At 51.2% G+C, this 24,014-nt stretch overlaps 1 protein-coding gene across 2 annotated transcripts; it reads right to left on the bottom strand.

The window, feature by feature from the left end:
- Positions 1 to 2,947: 2,947 nt before the first annotated feature.
- CA6 (carbonic anhydrase 6) lies at positions 2,948 to 22,475 on the bottom strand (the record flags this gene model as incomplete). Of its 2 annotated transcripts, XM_080831402.1 has the most annotated exons (8): positions 2,959 to 3,422; positions 5,327 to 5,450; positions 6,377 to 6,534; positions 10,118 to 10,187; positions 13,552 to 13,644; positions 14,320 to 14,468; positions 20,089 to 20,268; positions 22,397 to 22,475. In XM_080831402.1, 8 exons carry the CDS (start codon positions 22,473 to 22,475, stop codon positions 3,331 to 3,333), a joined length of 945 nt encoding a protein of 314 aa, XP_080687528.1. In that variant the 3' UTR covers positions 2,959 to 3,330. The 2 variants fall into 2 exon arrangements, with proteins under 2 accessions (XP_080687527.1, XP_080687528.1); XM_080831401.1 differs by lacking the exon at positions 22,397 to 22,475 and having other exon boundaries at positions 2,948 to 3,434; positions 20,089 to 20,264.
- Positions 22,476 to 24,014: the final 1,539 nt, after the last annotated feature.

Genomic DNA, 24,014 nt, shown 5'->3' with positions numbered 1-24,014 from the left:
TTTTTCCGCACTTAGTTTGTCCCAAGAACCCATTCCAGAAGGCCGCTGAGTCTTTCGGGCATGACTTCAGTTGTCTTAGGTAAATTTCTTGTTTTCTGGCCTAAAACGATATCCCAGACCCATCCTATATATCCTTGTCCCAGATCTGGACTCCGCATCTCTCCAGGGAGCCCTGGTTCCTCCATGTGGGAAAGAGAGAAACCACTGTCTGGGCCCAAGGTGTCCACTGATGCCCCTGCTTGTGGTTGTCTCCAGGCCTGAGAAGCACACAGGGTTGTAAAACACAGCCCCCTTCGAAAAGACTTTATCGACTCATGCTGATGATTTCCAATTCGAATTTACAATTACAGCGTTTTTACTTAGATTTCTTGATTTTATATTTGGATCTCTGTTTTATTATCCTTCGAACTTCTTGTTACTGAGGGCAGAAACCTAACTATTTCTGTACACATAGTAACATAGTGTAGCAATTACACGCACGTGGGTACACACGCAGCTTCAAAATAACAATACTCTTAGTGACCAGATGCCGACAAGATTACTGAGTACCGTTTGGATTTCTTGGCAGCCCTTCTTGTCCTTAGGACATATCTACCCCGTTAGGTGTGATTGTAAAATCACCATGTTTAAAGATAAGCCAGAGGGAGGGGCACCTGGGTGGCTCAGTGGGTTAAAGCCTCTGCCTTCGGCTCAGGTCATGATCCCAGGGTCCTGGGATCGAGTCCCGCATCGGGCTCTCTGCTCAGCAGGGAGCCTGCTTCCTCCTCTCTCTGCCTGCCTCTCTGCCTACTTGTGATCTCTGTCTGTCAAATAAATAAATAAAATCTTAAAAAAAAAAAAGATAACCCAGAGGGGAAAGAAATAAATTAAATTTTTAAAATAAAAAATAAAAATAACTCAGAGGGGGCGCCCGGCTGGTTCAGTCAGCGGAGCATGCAGCTCTCAATCTCGGGGTCATGAGTTCAAGCCCCACGTTAGGTGTAGAGATACCTTAAAAATAAAATCTTTAAAAGAAATAAATCAGGGGCACCTGGCGGCTCATTCGGTTAAGCGTCTGCCTTTGGTTCAGGTCATGATGTCAGGGTCCTGGAATCGAGCCCCACATCGGGCTCCGAGCTCAGTACGGAGTCTGCTTCCCCCTCTGACCCTTCTCCCTCTCTGTCTCACTCTCTCAGATAAATGAATAAAATCTTTTAAAAAATAAAATTAATAAAATAACTTGGAAAAATTCTTCTCTGTGTATGTTACCAACTCAATATATAACTATTCGATCATTTTACTATGTTTTCACATCTTAAGTTTTCCGGATTTAAAAAGATCTTTAAAATATAGTTTTGTTTTATAATGATAGAAACCACCCAACAGGACGCCCTCAGAGAGGCCCGACTTCCGGCCCCATCCCCCACTCTTCTTCTGCCTCCCCGTTCAGATAACCATTCTAATTAATTTTCCGTTCCTTCTCCCCTCGTTTTGGAGCACAGGCATGTGTAAGCCTGTTTACGCCTTTCCTCCCTTGTTTAACGTAAACCCCTGGGCTCTGCTGCTCACCGTCTCCGCTCCCGTTGGTCGCCCACCCTCGGTTCCCGTGGAAAAGACGACTCTTACCACAGCGGAATCCCATTTCCTTGCTGCGCATCCGGCAACAGGTGCCCGTCATCACCCCCAGGAGAAGATCCAGAACACCTTGGTGGTACAGAGGTGTTTGCGTGTCTAATCTCCCAGCCACGACCCCTGTCCCTGCCGGCTCCGGTGCCCCAGGCCTGCCCGCCGGGCTCCCCATGTGAAGTCATTCAGCGCTGGCCGAGCACGAGCCCGTCTGCGGAGGTCGCAAACCGTGGTTCTCCCGGGACACGGTGATGGCTTAGGTCAATGTCTGTCCTGCTCACGGGGTTGAGTGCCCACTGTAGAAACCATCCCTCCTGCCCCATCTCTGCGCCCCAGGCCTCAGCCCCATGCCTGGCACGTCGCCGGTGCCTTAGGAAGCTTGGATAAATGAAAGGGAAGATTTCTTTTTTTTTTTTTTTTAAGATTTTATTTATTTATTTGAGAGAGAGAGAGAGAGAATACACACAAGCAGGGGGGAGGGCAGAGGAAGAGGCAGGCTCCCTACTGAGCAGGAGCCTGATGCGAGACTCGATCCCAGGACCCTGAGATCATGACCTGAGCTGAAAGCAGACGCTTAATGACTGAGCCACCCAGGCATCCCAAAAGGGAAGACTTCTGTAGCTAAAACAGCGTGGATACCAAAGACATGGCTTCAGATCCTGGCTCCACCGTCTTCTACCCTGGAAATGGCAAGCGCGTCACCCAGCTGTCCCCCATCTTGGCTTCCGTTTCAATAAAGTGGGGGAAATGCAGCTTTGCTGAGGACGGTCCCCGAGCGGTGAATGAAGTCAGAGGTGACGGATGACTGCGTGGGGGAACAAAGCCAGTAAAGAGCAGACAAAGGAACTGGGAAGAACATGGGTGGGGGGGCTGGGCCGGAGATGGGGGAACCGAAGAGGGAGTGGCGAGAAAGGGCCCCTGTCAGAAACGTGCATCCGTGTACTCAAACCACGGCGATCATCGCAGTAAGCGGTTGTGACAGTAAGCCGCAGAACTGGACCTTCAACCCGGCTCTAGTGACAAGGCCCAGCCACCATCTGACCCACGAGGTTGAGATGTGCAGGGAGGTCCTCTCTCCTCTCCTCCCCTCTCCTCCCCATCTCTCCTGCAAGCCCGCGATCCTACTCCTCTGTTCTTCCTTTGCTCGCCCAGCCTGGCCCGGGCTCCAGACCTCGCCACCAACAAGTTCCCAAGGTAAGATTCTCTTTCCTTCTTCCTAAACTTGGTCCTGGAACCCTTCCCACCTCGATCTCTGTCCCATCACCGGTGTCTCTTGGGGGGGGGGGGGTAGGCAAAGAAGGCATATTTGAAGTGGTACAAAGAAACAGAAAAGAGAAATTTTCAAATGACCAATTCCCAAAGACATTTTATTTCACCCAAATCCCACAGGGCAGTCCAGGCTGCTTTGTAATTTACACAGATCAACATGCATGATTCGAAAGGAAGATACTTAGGGCTCCATTTCCTTTACGTTTCTATTCCAATCAATTCCCACTGGTGTCATCTAACAAACCCCTTCTCATCCCTTAAACCACCTCATTTCCGCTCAGGGATGGTGGTTTCCCCTGTCTTACTCAGAAACGGAACAGGAGCCTCGGGGAGGCTGCAATCCCGGCACCGGATTTCTCGGAGGAGCGGGGGTGGGGGGGTGGGGAGCCAGGCAGGGCGTGGGCTCAGAGGAGGGCCCCCCTGTCCTACACACCTTCCGCTTCAAGTTCGCCATCTCTAGGATTTGTCTTTCTTGTTCCTCTTTTCAATAAGTCTTCGCAAGTATTCGAGCTTATTTTCGAGCTTGTTCATGTAAAGCTGGAACGAACCTAGATTATATGCTATGAAAAGAAGAGTTCATGCGGAAAGGTCAGAAGTTCGGTGGTCCTTGTGGGACAGACAGACACCATTCCCCACACCCGTACTAAAGGGGGGGATTTTAGGTTCCTTAGAATGCCCTCCATGTCCCGTCCCTCGAGCTTCAAGCACCTTCCCGCTGTCTGAATTTAGGCAAGGAAGCTGCCAGAACCCAAGGGCTGACACGTCAGCGGTGGTTCTGCCCCTGGACCTCGGTTTCTCATGCGATGCTCAGTAGCCCTTACCTTAAGGGGACATGAGTGTTTTCTAATAAATGCATTGCAAGATGCAATTGGACCATTATCTTGCTTTTGTAATCTTGCTTGTTTGCAAGCTGGGGTGACCATATTAACCCATCGGGGGTGGGATTCAATGGAACTAGGAGGCATCAGGTGGGTGACACAACTGGGCTGGCCGGACACCAGCGCGGCTACCTAGAAGTCTGGGTCTGAGGGCAGGGGGAGCAAAACGGTGCCCAGTTCTCTTAACAGCAAAGGGAGGCTGTCGTTCCGGTCCCTTGTCTGCGAGTGGGGGAAGAGGCCTTCTTATCATCTCCTGGGAGCTGAAGTAATAACCCTAATCGGCGAGTCTCAGAAGGGTGGGCACAGAGGACACCCAGGCGAACCGCAGTGTGCGGCATCTGGGTCGGAGAGGCGGATATCTAGACCTTCTGTGTTCCCTCCTGAGGGTGAATTGGAGCGACACTCTCCCCTCGTGGAAAGAGCATTTGGGGTGTGGCATGGGGGAAACGACACAATCTGTACCTGTCTACTGCAAGAGCCACGGGACATTTCATCAGGGAAAACGGGGACATGACAGGATTAGAACAAGGAGGCAGATCAAGGGGTCTGTGTCCCTTCAGCCAGGCTGCTAGCATTTGCACCTGGTTAAGAGGATGTCGTCCTTTGGGAAAGGAATTGGTACTGTTAATATGGTATAGAGTGTGATACGGGGAAATGATCATTATGACAGGTGTCCTTTTTCCTCTGTTGGTGTTGTTGGAGGAGCAAACAAATGCGAGAGAAAACAATCAATGAACCAGGAGGGAAGGACGGGGAGAGAACCACAGACGGGTCTTTGTTGATGGAGAGGGGGAGCTTGTCTGGAGATTTAAAGGTTTTGAAAGATATGTATAATCAGTTGGGGTCATACTGAGTGGGCAATATTGATCAGAGTCAATTCTATCGTATTCGAGGACGTAAAGGTCTCAGGAATGGTTAGCGGGAACAGACTGTAAAGAGAATGAATTCAGGGAATGTGTATAGCTCACAGAGAAATGTGTATAGCTCAGGGAATGTGTATCGCTCACAGAGAAACGGGCAAAATAAAGATGGGAAAACTGCAGAATATTTGCATTCTTGCAACCATATTAAGAAGGTGAGCCAAGAAGCCTGACCCAGTGAGTTAGAGGGTTCTAGGGAGGCTGGACTGGTCATGCCTACTTCCAGCACCCTGGTGTCTGGGGCATGATCCCCAAGAAAATGTAGTAAACATACAAGCTCTAGTTAACCCCACCTTGAGGGGATGTGTGGGAGTTGGGGGTGGGCTTGCCTGCACTCTTATGGGAGCGTCAGGATGTTGTTAAGCATCTTGCTCCCCTACTGGGTATCTCTGGCCGAGACCAAGTAGGTGACAAATCATGTAACTGTCCATCCTCGTGGTCTCTTCTGTTCTACTCACTGGCATCACTGCCTGGACTGGGAAGATGAGCCACCTCCTTTGCCCACACATCCCCTGTACAGATTGGCCCATCTGAGCCTCCTGCCCTTTAGATGACGGTCCCTCCCCTACTATTGCCAGAAGAGATGCATGCACCCAGAGAAGGGAGAAAGCAGGACTCAAAGAATCACAAAGGATAAATAAGAGTTGATCTTACATAGGTGGGGGAAATTCTCGAGGTTGGTTTCCACCACTCTGTTGTTCAGGGGCTGGGTCCTCCGGTAGTCATTGTGGAGGGTCTTGTTGTGGTGATCCACTACGGAATTCTCTAGCTTCCAAATCTACAGGCCACATGAAGTGAATTATGGAGGGGAAGAGGTACTGGGTGGTTTAAAGGAGCATGGTTTATTGGGTTTATTTCTATAACCCCGATAAAATGCGTATGAGAAGATCTCAAGTTCTGCTACATGGCAACAGAACATCCACCGACCCACTCACCCACCCACCCATTCATTCTTCCAACCATCTCTTTTCATTGTTTTCTGTGACTATTTGGTCACCAGCAGAAAGGAGAAAAAGAAGCAAACAGATTTGTGGGTGGGCATCTTTGAATAGGGTTCTTTCCACCTTTTCCTGCATTGGGGAAATGAAAATTTGAAGAAAAAGATCTACTTGTTCCTGAGGAAGAACATGAGCCAGAAGGAAATGCCAGCTTTTCCTCTGCAACCTCAGTTACGTTTGTCCTTTCCCTAAGGCAACAAATATTTCCTGTGCACCCATGCTATGCTGGGGAACCAAAGGTGGCTGACACAGCTCTTCTCCTCAAAGGACTGCGGGCCTGCTAGCATATTAAAGAGCTAATGATGTCAGTATGTCCTTGTGTAAAGCCATTTATGAAGTTAGAATGTAAGCTCCACGAGGATGGGGGTTCTGTCCATCAAGGGCCTAGAACGCTACCTGGAGGGAGCATCTGCTCAGCAAATGTTTGCCTTCGCGATGCAGCCCTTCTTCTCCGACCCAGGTCAGGTCCCAGTCCTTTGGCTGCATCCAAGGTCCCAGGGTTCCCTGGATTCCCTGATGCCTCAACTTGCCCATCTCTGTCCGAGCACTAGTAAGGTCACCCAGGCCAGGAGGGGTGAGGCACAGCAGCCCCGGGGCAGGAAAGCACCTGGGAGCCCGGGTGCTAGCATTAAGGTGGGATGTAGAGAAGCACTCTCGTCAGCCAGGCAGTCAGAAGGGGACCTGGGGAGGCAGTGCAGGGCCTTACCTGTGCTCTGGAGAGCGGCACGTGATGGACCATCACAAACCAGTGGACGTTCTCAGTGCAGGGAGGAGTGGTGAGCGACCCCCTGTAGCTGTAGTAGTGCTGGATGTCCTCGGGGAGCATGTCCAGAACGTCAAGGCCACTCAGAACCGTGCTTTGTCCTAACAGAGGGGACAAAGGGTAAAGGAATGTGAGGGGCCACTGGTGCCCCTCGGGGGGACAGCTCAGGCTCAGACCGCCCCACGTTTGAATCTCCTGAGTCACCAGAACGCGGAGGCTGATCATCCGAAGCACTTCCCCAGTCTGCTCCCTCCGAGAAGGGGGTAAGAGCAAAGACCCTGGGGAGGGACCCACTCAGATGCCTCCTCCTGGCTGAGTGGCCCTGGCCGGGCGCTCACTCCTCAAAGGCGACAAGGGAATGTTTAATAGGATTCCTACAAGGATAAGGGGGGAGGGTTGTGCTTATAAAGTCTGGTCATTGAACTTGCACTTGGAAAGTCCTCGTGAGCCTAACTGTCATCACAGCTGGTGGGCAGAAGATATGGTTTATGATAAATGAGAGAAGAGAATTGTGACTGCTAGGGGCTTCTGGATAAGAAATCTCAAAAAGGAACAAAATGCCTTGGTTTGGGCTCACTTAGAAACGGGTGGATAGAGAGACGCCTGGGTGGCTCAGTCGGTTAAGCATCTGCCTTTGTCTCAGGTCACGATCCCAGGGTCCTGGGATGGAGCCCTGCATCAGGCTCGCTGCTCAGCGGGGAGTCTGCTTCTCCTTCTGCCCCTCCCCCTTCTTGTGCTCTCTCTTTCTCAAATGAATAAATCTAAAAGAAAGAAAGAAAGAAAAGGAAAGGAAGGAAGGAAGGGAGGAAGGAAGGAAGGAAGGAAGAAATGGCTGGATAGAGATAAGAAAGGCAGACTCAGAACCAAGTGGGGGTTCAGGCACCTGGTCCTGAACATTTCCCGCCATGCCTCTGAGGAACCAGGCTCAGCCCCCGGGGCTGGGGGCTCACGTGGGGAAGTGGGGCCGTGGGGAGCGGTGTTTCCGCAGGGTGTCCGGAGACTCCCAGCTCCAGTACCCATCACTGCATCTCGAGAATCCCTCTTCCATTCATGTCGTGACTCTGAGCTCCTGAGCTCAGCATGACGCCAACGAAGAAACACAGAGTTGAGTTGCATTTTTTTCGCTTTCCCAAAAATGCACTTTGCATTCTTTTAATGGCAAAGAGGTACAGTTTTTACATAGACAAACAAACAGACTCGCTAAACCAAGGCATCAGAGTCTGGTGGTGGATAAGCCCATGAATAGGCTTAAAAAAATTCTAAATTTTAGTGTGATTGGAAGAGCTTCCAAAGGGCTCTTCTAAAGGGCTCTCGCACATAGGTTTAGCTTCATCCCTGTAATATAGTTAAGTGAGTCAAGAATTCCAGGACCATGGTGCAGCCACTAGGGAAGGCGATGTGATGGCAGCTTTAAGAATTAAACCTAGAATTACCATATGATCCAGCAATCCTGCTTCTCAGCTTACACACAAGAGGACTGAAAGCAGAAGGCGAAAACAGTAAGACCCGCTGACGGTTTGGATGTGAGGGATACTGGAAAGCGGAAAATCGAGAATGATTCTGGGAGGGGCACCTGGCTGGCTCAGTTTGTAGAACACGCAACTCTTGATCTCAGGGTCATGAGTTCAAACCCCATGCTGGGGGTGGAGGCTACTTTAAAAGAATTTTTTTTTTTAAGTTAAAAAAAAAAAACAGCGATTCTGGGGTATGGGGCTTCAACAGTGGGATGGCTTATGATGCTCTTTGCTGAGATGAGGAAGTCGGTTTAGGGGTGAGCCTGGGGGATGGGTGGTAGGGAAGGTTCAGGCCATATTAAATTTTAGATCCGCAGGGCAGTATCAAGCAAGCTGTTGGACAGAGGAATCCAAAGTTGAGAGGGAGGCCAGTGTGGCGAGCAGTATTGATCAGAAGCATCATTTATTGAATCGGAAAAGGAAATGGGTCTGGATCAGTTCGTAGCAACAGAAGGTCTAAGGTCCATGCATTCAAGGAAACGCCTCAGACCACAGGCCTGTGGTTTCTCTTGCTGGCCTTGCTAAGGGTACGCAAAATAGCCAGGGAGGTCTGCTTTGCCTCCCTGCCCTGTGATCCTGTCACTGCATGGAGGACCTCAGATTTTAGGAGTCCACGGCCCAGAGAGGTCAATGGAGGCCATGGGACGGAATGAGGCCCCCTGGAGAAGGCAGAGCCGGCGCCCCCCCACCATGAGAGCAGGAGCAGAAAGAGCGGAGCTGGAGGTGAGCCCGAGTGTGGGCGGAACGAGAGCCAGATGGGATGGATCGTTGTCTCCAGGTCAATTGAGAGAAAAGAGAAGTGGCCAGGAGATCTAACAGAGGTGACCTTAAAGGGAAGGTGGCTGTCAGGGTCAGCCGAGGGTGACTGAGAACACGGAACAGGACCACGAGGCAACACATTCAAGGGCGCGTCGAATGGGATGGGAGAGGGGAGGCTGACGAGGGCCTGGCTGGGTCAAAAGAGACCCGTGGGGTATTAGAGCACAGATCTGTGTGCCCAGCGGGGCGGCGGATGAACAGGAAGAAATGGGGGCTGCGGCCAGCAGAGAGGCGCGCAGGTGGAGGGACCCTAAGAGGGCGGGCCGGAGCGCGCGTGGGGAGGGCGGGCGCGGTCGGGAGCAGGGACCCGCGCCCGCGGTGACAGAGGAGGGGACGTGGAGCTAGGCCGGTGCAGATGGGTTGAGAAGATGAGTGAGGGTCTGACCGCCTTTTAGATAAAGTGGGAACAAGGCATCGGATCCGCTCCAAGGGGGAAGCTGGGGCCGGGGCAGAGGGGCCCCGAGAGAGGGGAGAAAATATGAGGTAAGCGTTCTGGAGCGGCAAGAAGTAAAAGCCCAGATGAGTGTTTGAGGATTTCCAGGCCGTGTTAATAATACATGCTCGTATTTGTAGCTATGAATAAAAATAACAGTAGTTGGGGGCGCCTGGGTGGCGCGGTTGGTTAAGTGTCTGCCTTCGGCTCAGGTCATGATCCCAGGGTCCCGGGATCGAGCCCCAAGTCGTCAGGCTCCACGCTCAGAGGGGAGTCTGCTTCTGCCCCTGCCTCTCCCCCCACCCCTACTCATGCACTGGGGAGAACGGAAGGCCCACGGGTCGGAGGTCAAGGGACCCCCCGGATGGGCGGGACCTGAAGTCAGGGACCTGCAGTCTGGGAGGGGCGGCCAAAGTCAGAAGCACAAGCCCGGGGTGTCAAAGCTGATGCGGCTGTGGCTCAGGTCACAGGCCGTAGGGGTCGGTGGCCACTCGGACATGAATCCTGCCTTCTGGAGGCAGAGGAGAGGGAGACCAGCCGTGTCCGGGCACAGTGATGGGAGGGTTTTCCTCAGCCTGAAGCTAAGGAGGACATATCTCTCTGTCTCTCTCTCCCTCTCTCTCCCTCTCTCTCTCCCTAGGGCCCAGAGTCCGCACTACTCACTGGAGCCAGAGGTGAAGCGAAGATGTCCCCTGTCCGTGGTCCCCCGGCTTCCAACCGTGGGAATCAACAGATGGGGTTTGTGAACAGGTTTCTCAGGGCTGTTTGCAGCCTGAGTCGACAGCAGGAGCCGCTGGCACGAGAGCCCTGGCCCCCCCCCCCGGCGGGGCCCGTGTGCCCCCCTCTCTGCCGATGTCCCCCATTCCAGGCCCCCTGTTCCCGCCGCATGCTCCTGCCGCCGCTGTGGGCGTTCCTCACCTGGATGCCGGATGTTGTTCAGGTGAGCAATGAAGTTGCTGTAGTAAGTGTTTTCACCATGATCCTTGACCTGGAGGAGAAACAGAGCCGTGCATCGAGTGGAAAAGGGGACCTCCGTCTGGTAACCCAGCGCTTTGGTGTCCCTGCTGACTGGGCAGAGCCCGGGGGGCAGGGAGGAGGCAGCCGGTCCGAGCCCCAGTTGTGTGGGGAGAGACCGTCTGGTCATTCTTCGCCACCGACTGCCTGGGCTCACCGGTCTCTTCCAGGGAGACAGGACGGAAGCATTGGGACAGCTTCCAGGGAAAGAGCCTTCTCAGGGGTGACCGGTGAGGCCCTCGGGGCATGGCCCAAAGTCACTGTCACCATAACCCCCCAGGGACTCTGTTTGGGCGGGGTTCGCCTCAGGCCAGCTCCCTGTGATGGGGGGGGGCTTGGTCTCATGTGCCCGGTTCCTCATCCTCGGGACTCCTGCCTGAGCCTGGGACAGCCTTCTGTCCAAGCCAAAACTGCTCCAACTCTGCCCCCTGCCAGGTCACCACGGTTTTGTGTGAACGTTGACTATTCAGAAGTCAGAGAAATTACTTTTGGTGAAAAAGGTGAATTTCAATGGTTCTTTTCAGTCAGTGGCATCGGTCCGATTCTTCTTCCGCTGTGTATGAATTCTGATTTCTTGGATCTATGACTGCCACTCGCTATTTGTTTTGCTAGGTCCCTCGTGGATTTTTGTTCCTCTGTTCCACCTTTTGTGTGAAACGAATAACTTTCATTTAACCATTTAACCATTTTTAAGTATTAATGGTTGCTCTAGTGATTACAGCTGTTCCCCCTTATCTGAAGGGATTGCATTCCAGGACCCCCCGTGGATCCCTAAAACCATGGGTAGCACCAAACCCTGTAAATACTACATGTTTTCCTATACATACCTGTGGTAAAGTTCAGTGTATGAATTAGACCCAGTAAGAGACCAACAACAATAAACTAATAATCACATAGAACAATGATAACAATATACAGAATTAAAAGTTACGTGAACGTGGTCTCTCCCAAAATCTCTTGTTGTACTTCACTCACTCTTCTTGGGATGATGCATTTGATCAAATGCCTGCATGACGAGGACATGGGGGTGAATGACACAGGCGCTGTGACCCAGCGTTAGGCTCCTGGAGTAAACATCACTAGAAGGAACATCTCCCTCTGGGCTGCACGTGACCACGGGTAACTCACACATGGGAAAGTGAAACCAGGGATAAGGGGGGACTACTGTTCAATATACAACTTATCACAGCCTACCTCAGGTTAGTACTAACTTAATTCCTATAAAATATGGTGAATTTGTTCCAAGCCAGCTCTATTTCTTTCTATTTTCCTCACTTTTGTCATTGACATTACATCTACCTACATCGTAAACCCAACACTAAGTGGTGTAATGATTGCTTTCAACAATCTTACGGGTTTTTTAAAAGAAATCTTTTAAAGACAAGACAAAAACATTTGTAGACAGTCTTTTATAGTTACCATTTCCAGCATTCTTCGTTTCTTTCTGCAGATTTGAGTTACTGTTTGATGTCATTGCCTCTCAGCCAGAAGGGTTTTTGGTAATATTTCTTGTAAGACAGATCTGTTAACAATTATCTCAGTTTTTCTGTGTCTGGGAATGCCTTTGTTTCGCCTCATTGTTGAAGGGTGTTAGTTGGATTAGGATTCCTGGTTGACATTCCATGGCCTTCTGATGACTTGTTTCTAATGAGAAGTTGGCTGTTAGTTGTACGTCAGTATCCTATTATAAAAAGTCCTTTTTGTCTTGTTGATTTCAACAGTTTGACTCTGATCAGACAAGGGCTTTGTTCAGTTTCCCAGTTTGTAATTTTTTTTTTTTCCCTCAAATTTCGGGGGGAAATGGGACCATTATTTCTTCCATTTTTTTTTTCTATCACTCTCTTTCTCCTCTCCCAGATTCCCGCTATATATATGTTGGGCTGTGTGATCTTGTTCCCATGAATCTCTAAGGCTTTGCTCATTTTTCTTCAGTCTTTTTCCTTTGTTCCTCAGATTGAATAAATTCTTCGATTTCTCTGCAAATGTACTGACTCCTTCTGCTGTCTCATCTCTGCTTTGAGACCATGTCGTGAATTTTTCATTTTATTTATTATATTTTTCAACTCTAGACTTTCCACTTGTGCATTTTTGTCATTTCTGTTTCCCTTTTTTGAGTCATTGTCATTATACTTTCCTTTAATTCTTTGAACACAATTTCTTTTAAGTCCTTGAACATGTTTATGATGGTTGTTGGGAAAGACCTATCTGATAAGTCCCTGAATCCCCTCAGAGTCATTACCTGTTGGCTGCAGTTTTTTCTCTTAAATGTGGATCATATTTTCCGATTTCTTTGCATGTCCAACTTTTTTTTTGAAAACTGGACATTTAAGTAATATAGGATATAAATATGAATTCTGATTTTTAAAAAATTCTTTTGTTTGTTTGTGTATCTGTTTAGGAATTTCTTCAGCTTCCTCTGCAAGATGGGTCTCCCCAGCTACACACAGCAGCTGATGTCTCGGCTCTGTTCTTAAATCTTATTCCTAGGGCCTTCTAGGAACCATCTATATGGTCAGCATAGCTTTGTGGTCAGTCAATGATTTTAGCAGAACTTGTTGTTCATACCCCTCAAGCCCATCAGATTTGCACCCTCTGCTGCTGGATTTGGGTGAGCTGAGAAGCACATCCAGAGGTCAGCCAGTTGGCAGGTTAGCCGCAACTTTCACTTTCTACTACTTTTACTGATAGATCCTGGGGCATGGGCTTCCAACTCACGCTCCAAATCAAGTGGGTCATCCACCCCCAGGCAGTAAGACTGCTGGGTCCCCTGTCCAGTCTGCTCCAGGAAAACGACCTTGCTGACCAAGCTAGAGATCGGGGATAGGAAAAGCCCCACTGTTCTAATTCAAAATTCTAGCCACTTTTCAGAAACAAATGCCTCGATTTGTTGTTTGACTTTGGTCCAGTTCCAGAGCAGAGATATGGTTGGTTTTGGCCATTTTATCCAACTTAGCACTTGTTGGGGGAGACTGAATTCATGACCATTTCTCACCACCTAGCCGCAGGTCCCGCCCTCCAGACCTTCTGAGAAAAGCGGAAAAGCAGGTGTTGATTTACCTGGCAGGTGGCCAGCTTCCCCTTCCCCTCTGGCCCGTTTACGTTTGGCCAACCACGCTGTGATCCCAGCTCCTTTAAATCAGTTGTCCCACTCATCCAAGGTCCCCGAGACTGGGGACACAGAGGGAACACAGTGACTGAGCAAGGGCTTCACTGAGTCAGAGTTGTTTTAAGAAGGGTGAGCCCTGGAACAGCTGAGGAGGGACAAGAAGGGAGACCCTTTGTCTACACCTGATGCTTTGGACACAGTCTCTGATGTCACATGTGTCACTTCAGCCTACCTCAACGAGGGCTGCCAGCACAGCCAACCCGTCTGGTTCACTCTGGGCTCTGTCGTAGCTCTCGTATTTAGAATTGTAGTGAACAATGTGAATCTGTGGGAACAAGAAAGGGTAAGTCAAGTGTGGTCCCTACAGACTTCATGTGCTTCAGGTGTTCGGGAAGAACGAAGAGAAAGATGCTCTCTACCCAAAGCCTCAGCCTGTCCCTCCTACACAACTCTGACCTCCTTCCCTCTGGGTCTGACATCTATCAAGACCAGAAAGTTCTCCAATGGAAAGAGCATGAGTGGAATTCTGGGGAGATGGCAATTCAAGGGCATTTCCCTGGCTCCACCCTCTAGGCAGATGAGCTGGCAGTGTCCAGAGGGCTCGTCTGAGGTCACTGGGTTCTCCTGTGGTCTCCCAGGAGTGGGCATGAGTTACCTTGCTCTGAAGGAGGCTGTAAACCATGGTCATCTTAAGGACAGATCTATGCAAGAGAGAGAACCCTGAAAATCTAACACACAGACATTCCGCTGAAACCAAGAGGGCTTGCCCCATTCTGTGGGCTGTAAACGCCTGCCTTCCTGTGCTTTCTGTGAGAGCGGGGACCCTGCTTGAACCCCTGACACGTAGCAGAGATCAATAAATAGTTGTGAATGAATGAAAAAAAAAATCAACTTAGGGTGACTGGATGGTCACCATGCAGCCTCTTTGGCTGTGTTCATAAGGAAAGTGACTGTGGGGTTGGAAAGAGGAAAGAGGACCCGGCTGGGGTCCCCAGAGTACCTCTGCCACAAATCGGATGCCGTCGATGGTGTGCTCGGAGCCGCTGATCTCTGAGGATGCTCCACCCCAGTGGAAATGCATCTGCTCGGCTATGTACTGGGTGCCGTCTGCAGCCGTCATGCGCATGGTTGGGGGCAGGCTGATCTGCACTGGGAGAGAAGATGATAGAGGGCTGCCACCGGTGCACACGGGCACGGAGGGATCGGGTCTACTGGCCAGGCGGCTCCGCTGCTCCCCTGTGCACTCATGGGGCAAGCCAAGACCACGCTGGCTTACGACGCCCTGAGCAGGGTCGCCCACGGGGAGGAGGTGACCAGCACACAGGGCAGGATGGGAGAGCCGGGCTGGGCAGGCACCCACGTCAGGGCCCGCACCCTCCTACCCAGACTTGGGGGTCAGGGGCAGGACCACCGGGGGAGGGGGTGGCAAGGCCAGCTTGTCAGCCCTAGGGAAGAAGGATGCCCTAAAAAATATGGCCAGTGGGTGTGGAAACCAGAATGCTGCTCTCTGCTTCTGACCAGTTTTGTGATTTGCCCACAGCATAGAAATAGGAAGGGTGGTTGGGGGACTTCTTGGGACTAGTGTGATGACTTTTATTCCCAGAGCACTGTTTTCGAGGCCAAGTGTGGTGTTAAATATCGTCATCCTGGGTAGCCTTTTAGGAATAGCTCAACTGAGCTCCCTGCTCAGTGGGGAGCTGCTTCTCCCTCTGCCCCTCCCCCGGCTCGTGCGCGCTCTCTCTCTCTCTCAAATAAATGAATAAATAAATGAATGAATAAGTAAATAAATAAAAGAACAGCCGACTCCATTCCATAAAACCCTGTAAGCTTCAGTGCTTTTATGGACAAGGAGGCCAACCTGGGGAGGGGGAAAGCCTTGCTTGTTCAGAGGCACAAGATCACACGGTGGGTGGGGGAGGGCAGACCGGGCCAAGAACGGGTCGTGGCGGGGACAGGATGTCACCATCACAGGCCATCACTTCTCTTTGGAAGACAAGAGACCACATTCTGCAGCAAGTCAGGAAACACACGGACCCCTGGCCTGGGGTTTAACTTGTTCTATCAGTGGGTGCGTTCAAGTGTTCAGTTCTTGCCGACAGGAACACGGGCCACTCTTCCCACTTCCTCCTCCTGCCCGGTGCCCTACAGATTGGCCCCAGGGAGGTCCCTCTGGTCACCAGCTGCTGTTGTTTGCTTCACCAGCTCAGACCTCAGAGACATGGCAACATTCTGGAATGAGTCAGGGAAAAGGGAGGCTCCAGAGGGCGAGAGAAGAGAGTGGCGAAGGAAAAGATCCATGAGGATATACATGATTTAGGTCTGGGACAAGGACAAGCAACATCTAGTCTGTTAGCCAGGTCTTTCTATTGAAAGTCATCGAAGAGGGTTGCCTGGGTGGCTCAGTCATTAGGCGTCTGCCTTCGGCTCAAGTCATGATCCCAGGGCCCTCGGGTCGAGTCCCTGCTCAGCAATGAGTCTGTTTCTCCCTCTGCTGCTCCGCCTGCTTGTGCTCTCTCTTCCTCTCTTTCTTTCTCAAATATATCAATAAAATCTTAAAAAATAAATAAATAAAAATTCCATCTTGTAAAAGACACTATGAGGAGACTTAGAAGATAAGCTTCAGACTAGGAGAAAATATTTGCAAAAGACACATCTGATAAAGGACTCCTAGCCAAAATATACGAAGAATCGGGGCACCTGGGTGGCTCAGTGGGTTAAAGCCTCTGCTTTCAGCTCAGGTCATGATCTCAGGGTCCTGGGATCGAGCCCCAAATCGGGCTCTTTACTGAGCGGGGAGGCTGCTTCCTCCCCACCCCTGCCTGCCTCTCTGCCTACTTGTGATCTCTGTCTGTCAAATAAATAAATAAAATCTTTTTTAAAAAATTGCTAAAGGGGCGCCTGGGTGGCTCAGTGGGTTAAGCCTCTGCCTTCGGCTCAAGTCATGATCTCAGGGTCCTGGGATCAAGCCCCGCATCTGGCTCTCTGCTCAGTAGGGAGCCTGCTTCCCCCCTCCTCTGCCTACCTCTCTGCCTACTTGTGATCTCTGTCAAGTAAATAAATAAAATCTTAAAAAAAAAAAGCTAAAAAAAAACCCCAACAAAACAAAACAAAATATACAAAGAACCTTTAACACTCAGCAATAAGAAAACAACCAACCTGATTAAAAAATGGGCCGGAAACCTTAGCAAACACCTCACCAAAGACACACAGGTGGCAAGTAAGCAGGTGAAGGGAGACTCCACGTTGCAGGTCATCGGGGAAATACAAATGAACAACAGTGAGATACACCGCGCACTAATCAGAACAGCCCAAACCCAGAACATTGACGACAGCAAATGCTGGGAGGACGTGGAGGGCAGGAACTCACTCAGGGCTGGTGGGGGTGCGACATGGTGCGGTCACTTTGGAAGACAAAGCTAAACACAGCCATACCATCTCGTTCCTTGGTCTTTACCCAATGGTAAAACCAAACTCTGCACATGGATGTCTAAGACAGCTTTATTCATAATTGCTGAATGATGAACTTGAAAGTAGCCAAGATCCCCGTTCAGTAGATGAATGGATAAACTGTGGTCCCTCCAGACAACAGAATATTATTCAATGCTAAAAAGACACGAACTATTGGGTGCCTGGGTGGCTCAGTGGGTCAAGCCTCTGCCTTCGGCTCAGGTCATGATCCCAGGGTCCTGGGATCGAGGCCCGCATCGGGCTCTCTGCTCTGCGGGGAGCCTGTTTCCCCTCTCTCTCTGCCTGTCTCTCTGCCTACTTGTGATCTCTCTCTGTGTCAAATAAATAAATAAATAATCTTAAAAAAAAAAAAAAAGAAATCAGCTATCAAGCCATGAAGAGACATGGAGGAACTTTAAATGCGTTACTAAGTGAAAGAAGCCAATCTGAGAAGGCTACCTACTGTGTGATTCCAACTCTGTGACATTCTGGAAAAGTCAAAACTACGGAGACAACCAAAGGGTCTGTGGCTGCTGGGGTAGAGGGGAGATGAACAGGCAGAGCACAGGGGATAATTAGGGCCGTGAAAACACTGTGTATGATTCTGTAACAATGAATACTGTCGTTCTACCTTGGCTCAAACCCATAGCATGTGTAAGACAAGAACGACCCCTAAGGCAAATTCTGGACCAAATTAAGCTGTGTCGAGGTCAAGTCATCCTTGATTTAAAAAAAAAAAAAAAGTATTTTTCTGGGGGACCTGCGTGGCTCAGTTGGTGAAGCAACTGACTCTTGATTTCGGCTCTGGTCATGATCTCGGGGTCATGGGATGGGGCCCCGTGTGGGGCTCCGTGCTCAGCCCTGAGTCTGCTGGAGATTCTTTCTCCCTCTCCCTCTGCCCCTCCCCCTGCTCGTTCTCTAAATAAATAAATAAATAAATAAAATCTTCTTAAAAAATACCATTCTGGTTAGTAATATGGATAATGGGGGGACAATGTATATGGGGACAGAGGGTATATGAGAAGTCTCTGCATTTTCCTCTTAATTTTCTATGCACCTAAGACTGCCCCCCAAAAAATGAAGTCCATTAAAAATACACATATATAAATACATATATATGTACATATATATGCATATGTGTACGTATATGTACATATACATATACATATATATATTAGTTTCCAAGATCTAAAAGGTGATAAATGTTTAATCAAAGTCAAAAGTAATAAAATCAAAAGTAGTAAGTGTTTAATTATGTCGTATCAACTTTCTTGTTAAACTTACTCATCAAAATGTTATTAGATTTGAAAATTGGTTGAGTGTGGTGGTGGTGTTGCCTTTTTCCTTCAGGAGAATTCTTGAAGCTTGGAGCTTGCTGACAATGTGAAGCCAGTTGTAAAGAATTCTAAAAATCTTTCAAAATACTTGACATAAAAAAATGTAAGTAATGGGAGCTGTTTGTGCGCTTTCCCATAGGTTTGACATGATGTAGGGTAGACTAGGGACCCTACAGGCTTCCGGCCTCTAGAGAGCCCAGTACAGCCCATAGGAGGAAGGTCCAGGGGCTTCTCCAAACTGGGAGGAGGGAGCCGCTGGGACCCCCCGGGAAGCTAGGACCTTCCTAACGCATCCCCTCTCCTGGGTCCTCAGCACAAAGCCCTACCCGGCAGGCGTGCAACGGAAACGGCCCATGTTACCGGTGGGGGGTTTCAATCGTTCGATACCTCTGGCTGCCTGTCCTGGTGGGGTCAACCCAGCTTCCCCCCTGCCTTCAGTTGCTACCTGTAACCCCTCTTCATCGAGGGCAAGGACCGGAAGAAAGGCAATTTTAGCAATTGACAGTGTATTTAATTATTACCATTTTAACAGAGAAAAGGAGTCCTTAAGAAAAAGCCTGAGGTCAAATTCTTAGATTTCAAATACTGAAAACTGCGGGTCTAATTATCCTTCCTTGGAAGAACCACGAGACTTAAGGTTCCCCTAGTCTGGCCCAACCATTACTGTAATTATTAATGTTCATGTTGGTGTGAACCAAAATAAATGTTTATTGAACCAAAAAAACGGGGGAAAGGGGTTTCCAACCTGCCAACTTGCTGGAGGCTTCAGAGAGAAACTTTGGAAATAGAAGCTTGACATTAAAGATAAAATCGGGCTTTCATGAATTATTTGTGGAGTTCAGGGATCCAGGCCACGTGTGCCTGAGGGCTTTTACAGCTTTTCACTTTCCTGGGTCTGCCAGCCCCATCAAGGGCAACTGCTTTTATGTTCTCAATTGTGCACATAGGAGATCTAAATCCTGTGACCCCATGCACCCATGTGGGTGGGCAGTAAGTCGGCCTAGACCAGCAGGAAGTGGGGAGGGGGCTGTCCGAGGAGGAGGGGGTCGAGGAATCAGACATCCAGGGGCAGGGAGTGGTCTGGGTCCAGCTCAGCCGCCAGAGACTGGGTGACCTTAAGTCCTTCGTCCTCCCAACGTCCTCACCTCCAGCCTAAACAATGACCCCTGCCAGGGGTGGGGGGTATCATGGAGGCTCAGAGGAGAGGGACCCACTTGGAAAATCAAAAGTATGTTCAGTAAACACAAAGCAAAGGTTTTCCAGTTGTCCAGTCCAGGCCTCTGAACTGGGGGGGTCTACAAGACCCAAGTCAGCCTCTTCCTGTCCGACCCCTACCTCCTCCCTAGAAGAGGACCCATTCAAGACCCCAAGAGTCTCTTTTTAAAACCTTTGAAGGACGCCTGGGTGGCTCAGTCGATTAAGCATCTGCCTTTGGCTCAGGTCACGATCCCAGAGTCTTGGGATCCAGATCAGTCTCCCTGCTCATCAGGGAGCCTGCTTCTCCCTCTCCCACTCCCCCTGCTTGTGTTCTCGCTCGCTCTGATAAATAAATAAATCGATCTTCTAGAAAAATAAACAAAACCTTTGCGAAATCCTGGGCCCTCCTGTCAGGCATTTTGAGCCAATCAGACTCAATGCAGAAAATATGGAAAAATCAGACTGAGGGCACAGATCCCCGAGGGCAGGCGGGTCCGTGGCGTCAGCAGCACAGACTCCGTGGGCTGGATTTCCCGGGGCGGGGTCGGAGTGAGCTGGGGGAGAGGTCAGCCCGCAGAAGGAAGGATCCAGCCAGGACTTGAGGCCAAAGACTGAGCACCATCCCCCCACCACCACCCCGTGCACAGCTTGGCGTGGGGACCACCACCGTCTGTGGCCTGCGGTGCCCAGCCTCTCCCGAGGACCGCTCCGGCATCTGGCACCTGTGGCTGAGCTCGGTGGGCGGGGCGGGGGGATGGGTGGACAGTGTCCTGCCGCCTGCCCCTTACCTGTGTGGCCGTTGTTAATCATGCGGAGCTCGCCCTCGTGGACCCCGTAGCCTGTCAGGTTCAGAGCCTTCAGGGAGGGGTTGTACTGAACTTTTCTCCTCTGCAGGTTGATGGGGGACTGTCTCCTTCCGCCGCAGGTGGGGTACTCCCTTGGCCAATGCAGTTCATCCAGTGCCCCCTCTGTGACAGGAGAGAGCCAAGGGGGTCAGAGTTGGGGGTGCTCAGCTCACCACAGGGCCTGCCCAGCGGGAGGCCAGGATCAACGCCAGAGGTCTACCTTCTAGAAAGCAGAGCCTGACCCCTAGAAGTCAGAATCTGCCCCGTGGAGCCTGGTGTCTCAGGCGCTGGACCCGGATTCCAAACTCCCCTGTTGGCACTGGCACCAAAAACAGTTGGTGTTTGGAAAACAATAAAGGTCTTTAATATATAGCTTTTTAATATATTTTTATGTTTATATATATATGTTTATATTAAATATATTGTATATATTATATAAAATCTATATTTAATATATATAGCATATGTTATATGATTCATATTTTTATATAATATATATTTTATGCAATAGATATTTTTATATTTTTTAATATTTATATTTATGTAGCTTAGTTTTCCCCTGGAATGGGAATAAATGCACTAGAAGGCTCCTCGGGGCTTGGTGTTACTGAATTACCTTCAGGGGTTCTGTCCCCATTTCCTGCTAATGGCACAGTTTTTCTTCCCCTCCCCCAACAATCATGCAGCGCCCTCCCCACCTGCAGGGCCCCCCCAACTGTTTCCTTGCTCCAGCCCCTTGCACTGGGTCTCAGTAGGGTAGATACCCCCAGGTTGCCTACACCTATGGATTCAGGACAAGAAGGTAAAGCATCAGGTTCAAAGACAACCAAAGTGATTAGTTGAAAAAAATCAAAGTAAGGAAATGTCTCATTTTTAAAGTGGGTGATAATTCTAGGGAGAAAAGGAAGAAAGCTAGCCGCTATCATGGGCCCACACCTTCGCAGTAGAGAATCCAAGCTCCCCCCCCCATCCCCCCGTTAGGGAGTAGCTGTATGGCAAGTGCCTGGCTTGTTTTAAGGAAGGTGTTTGTTTGGGGGCCTCACAGCTGCTTGGTTTTGCAATCAACAGAAAAGTCAATTTTTAATTTCTCTGCTCTTCTTGATTTAATCCTACAAACCAGTATTTAAACAATTCTGTCCCAGAGGTGGGATGCCAGGATCAAGGCCAGTGGCCCCGAGCACAGCCCCTGCACGGATCAAGAGGCTTTAGCCTGTGTCCCTAGCCGTGTTGCAGGTTTCTCGAGGATTCCTAAGAGGCCTTTGAAGCAGCCTCCCCAAGTGTTGCCGGGGCCCTGACGGCTTTCGGGAAGGCCTGCGGTCTCACAGGCTGGGCTGAGCCTGGGAAGGACAAGACCTGCCTGTTGGAATTCTCTCTCTGGCTTCCCCTTCTGAACCACCCTTAGTACCAACGAGCCACGAGAAGCAGAACCCCAGGGCCTCCACGGCTCTGGCCACGTGTGGCCTCCTCTGCTCCAGAGCGGAGCCACAGGCCACCGCTGATCTCCCTGCCCTCTGACCCCGGACTCTCTGAGCCACCCATGATGTCCCTAATTCTGCTGCCCTTGACTCAACAGGACACGCATCCACCATAAATATATGCTTCCCTTGGGGTCCAAAGCTGGGGGGGGGGGCGCCGTGGAGAGCATAAGTCAGTCAGCAGCCCTGAGAGTCCTCCAGAACCCGATCCCTGGGTGCGGTGTAGGGAAAGGGGGGCAGGGGCGGGAGCTCTCTTCACCACCCCATGGGAGGCGGTGACTCAGGTCCAGATGTGCAGATCTGGACCTTAGCAAGGTCATGGCTACTGGGAGGCGGCAGCCCCAGGGGCTGTGCAAAGGTGCTGGGTTCTCAGCAAGTCAGGATGTTCTGGGTAAACTTCAGACCATGAACTCTCCAAGAAGAAAGCTCCACAAACCTGCACACCCTCTGTGAGACGGCAGGGAGCCTGTTCTAGCAACTTCCTCCTCCACTGCAAAGCCCGAGAAAGCAGAGGGCTTCGCAGTTGGCGGCAGCGAGCGGGCTCTCCAACCAGGAGCATGGCCAGGAAAGGTTCTAAGGCAAAAACACCTGCCAGGGAATCTTGGCCGCCCCCCACCACCACCAAGACCTGGTTGTCCAGGAAACGAGAGCAAACTCCCCTTGTCCCGATCGGGGTCTGAGTTCCGCACGCTCTCCTAGGCGGGCAGGGCAGCTCCCCCAGGGGTGAGCGTGAGGAGGAAAGGCACAAACCCGGCGGGGGGCAGGGGGGCGCTTACCTGAGTAGGTCCACTCAGACCCGTGCTGGGCCTGGGCCCCCAGGAGGAGCAGAGCCAGCAGAGCTACCAGAGCCGTCATGGTGCCACGGGTCTGGAATCGCGCTGATCCTGGGGCGCTCTTCTTTTAAAAGCTCAGAAACTGTAAATAACAATTTACCCAGTCTCGCTGACTGACCCACCCTCCGCTGCGCCCACTAAAACAATAACACCTTCCCACAATGGTCCTTGTGACTCTGGTGACGGGCCAGGTGACGCGCGCTCGCCCAGGCCCGCTGGTGTCATCGCCACGTGCCCTGAGCCCACGCTTGGGGTTGTTCCATGTCCTAACTTATGAAAACTCCCTTGGAGGACCACACAGTGCACCCTTTGTGGATGAGTGGCCACAGGACAGGGGAAAGGCCCAAGGCGGAGAGAGGCAGGATGGGAAGGATTTCCCGGGACAATGACATTTCCTGTGCCCTTGATCCTGGCAAGCAGGGACTCTGGGAATGGGTGAGGGCCGTCCCCGGGGGGGCCTGAAAACCCTAGCCAGATTCGGCTTGGCATCTCCTGCCCATCTCAGCAGTGCCCAAGGGGCTGCCCCTGCAGACCTGGGCTGCCTCGGCCAGCTGTCCTGGGAAATGGCCTGCCTGCCCCCACCCCCCCCCAGGCTTGGGCATGGACCAGAGAGTTCCACCTGGAGGTCCTTGTTCTTGGCCTCACTCTTGAATCGCCGTGGAGCCTGGAGCCCCAGCTCGGGACCCACATCCCAGGGCGTCCCTCGGGGCCATGGAGCCCATGTGGGCACCCTGTTTCTCCAGGGGAAGCCTTTGTTCTGACAGCTGCCATGGGCCCGGTCACACCCAGACGGGTTGGATGGGCGGTGTGCCTAATCCTTCCGTGTCTCCTTGGGTAAACAGTCCTTGAAACCCGCTGAGGGAGAAACTTTTGAGTTTATACCTGCTGACAGGTCAGCATTTCCCATGCCCTTCCGAGAGGGCAAAGGCACCGGGCAGGCAGCATCCCCCAGGGCGCATGGGGCTCTGCCTGGACACAGAGGACATCCTGTTCTGGAGAGTAGCGCTACCCCGTCCCCCACCCCGAGCTCATCACACGCCCCCTCCCTGGAGCCCGGAGATGCTGGACCCACTCCGTGCCAGCGCCAAAGGATTCTGGCCAAGAGCAAGGGTTCTTCCGACCCCCGCTCTGCCACTGACGAGCTGTGTGGGACCCCGAGCAAGTTACTCACCCCCTCTATGCCTCAGTTTCCCCACCTTGAATAAGCGTTCACGAGAGGACCTCCCTCCTTGTGCGTGGCCGCTGGCAGCACCCTCTACCCAGATCCCTCACTTTACGAAGGAAGGAAGCCAGCCCGTTAGTGAGGGGGCTGGAGGGAAAATGAAGGACTCATCCCCCCCCCTGCTGGAACTCTCTTACACGTTTTCAGAAATTAGAAGCTTGCTCTCTGGTCTTTGCAAAGTGAGTCACGTCCTGCCTGCTGGGCTCCAGCCCTGGGTGAGACCCCACTTCTCTTGAGGACAGCAAGGACGCCAGGGACCTTCCCCCAGGCCAGGGACCCTGACATCCAGCGGGCAGGGAAACACGAACCAGGCGTCTAAGCGTTTTTCTTGGGAATCTG

Source organism: Martes martes, assembly GCF_963455335.1.
Source record: "Martes martes genome assembly, contig: scaffold_120, whole genome shotgun sequence".
Taxonomy (NCBI): Eukaryota; Metazoa; Chordata; class Mammalia; order Carnivora; family Mustelidae; genus Martes; species Martes martes.
This window is presented reverse-complemented; position numbering and strand designations above follow the sequence as displayed.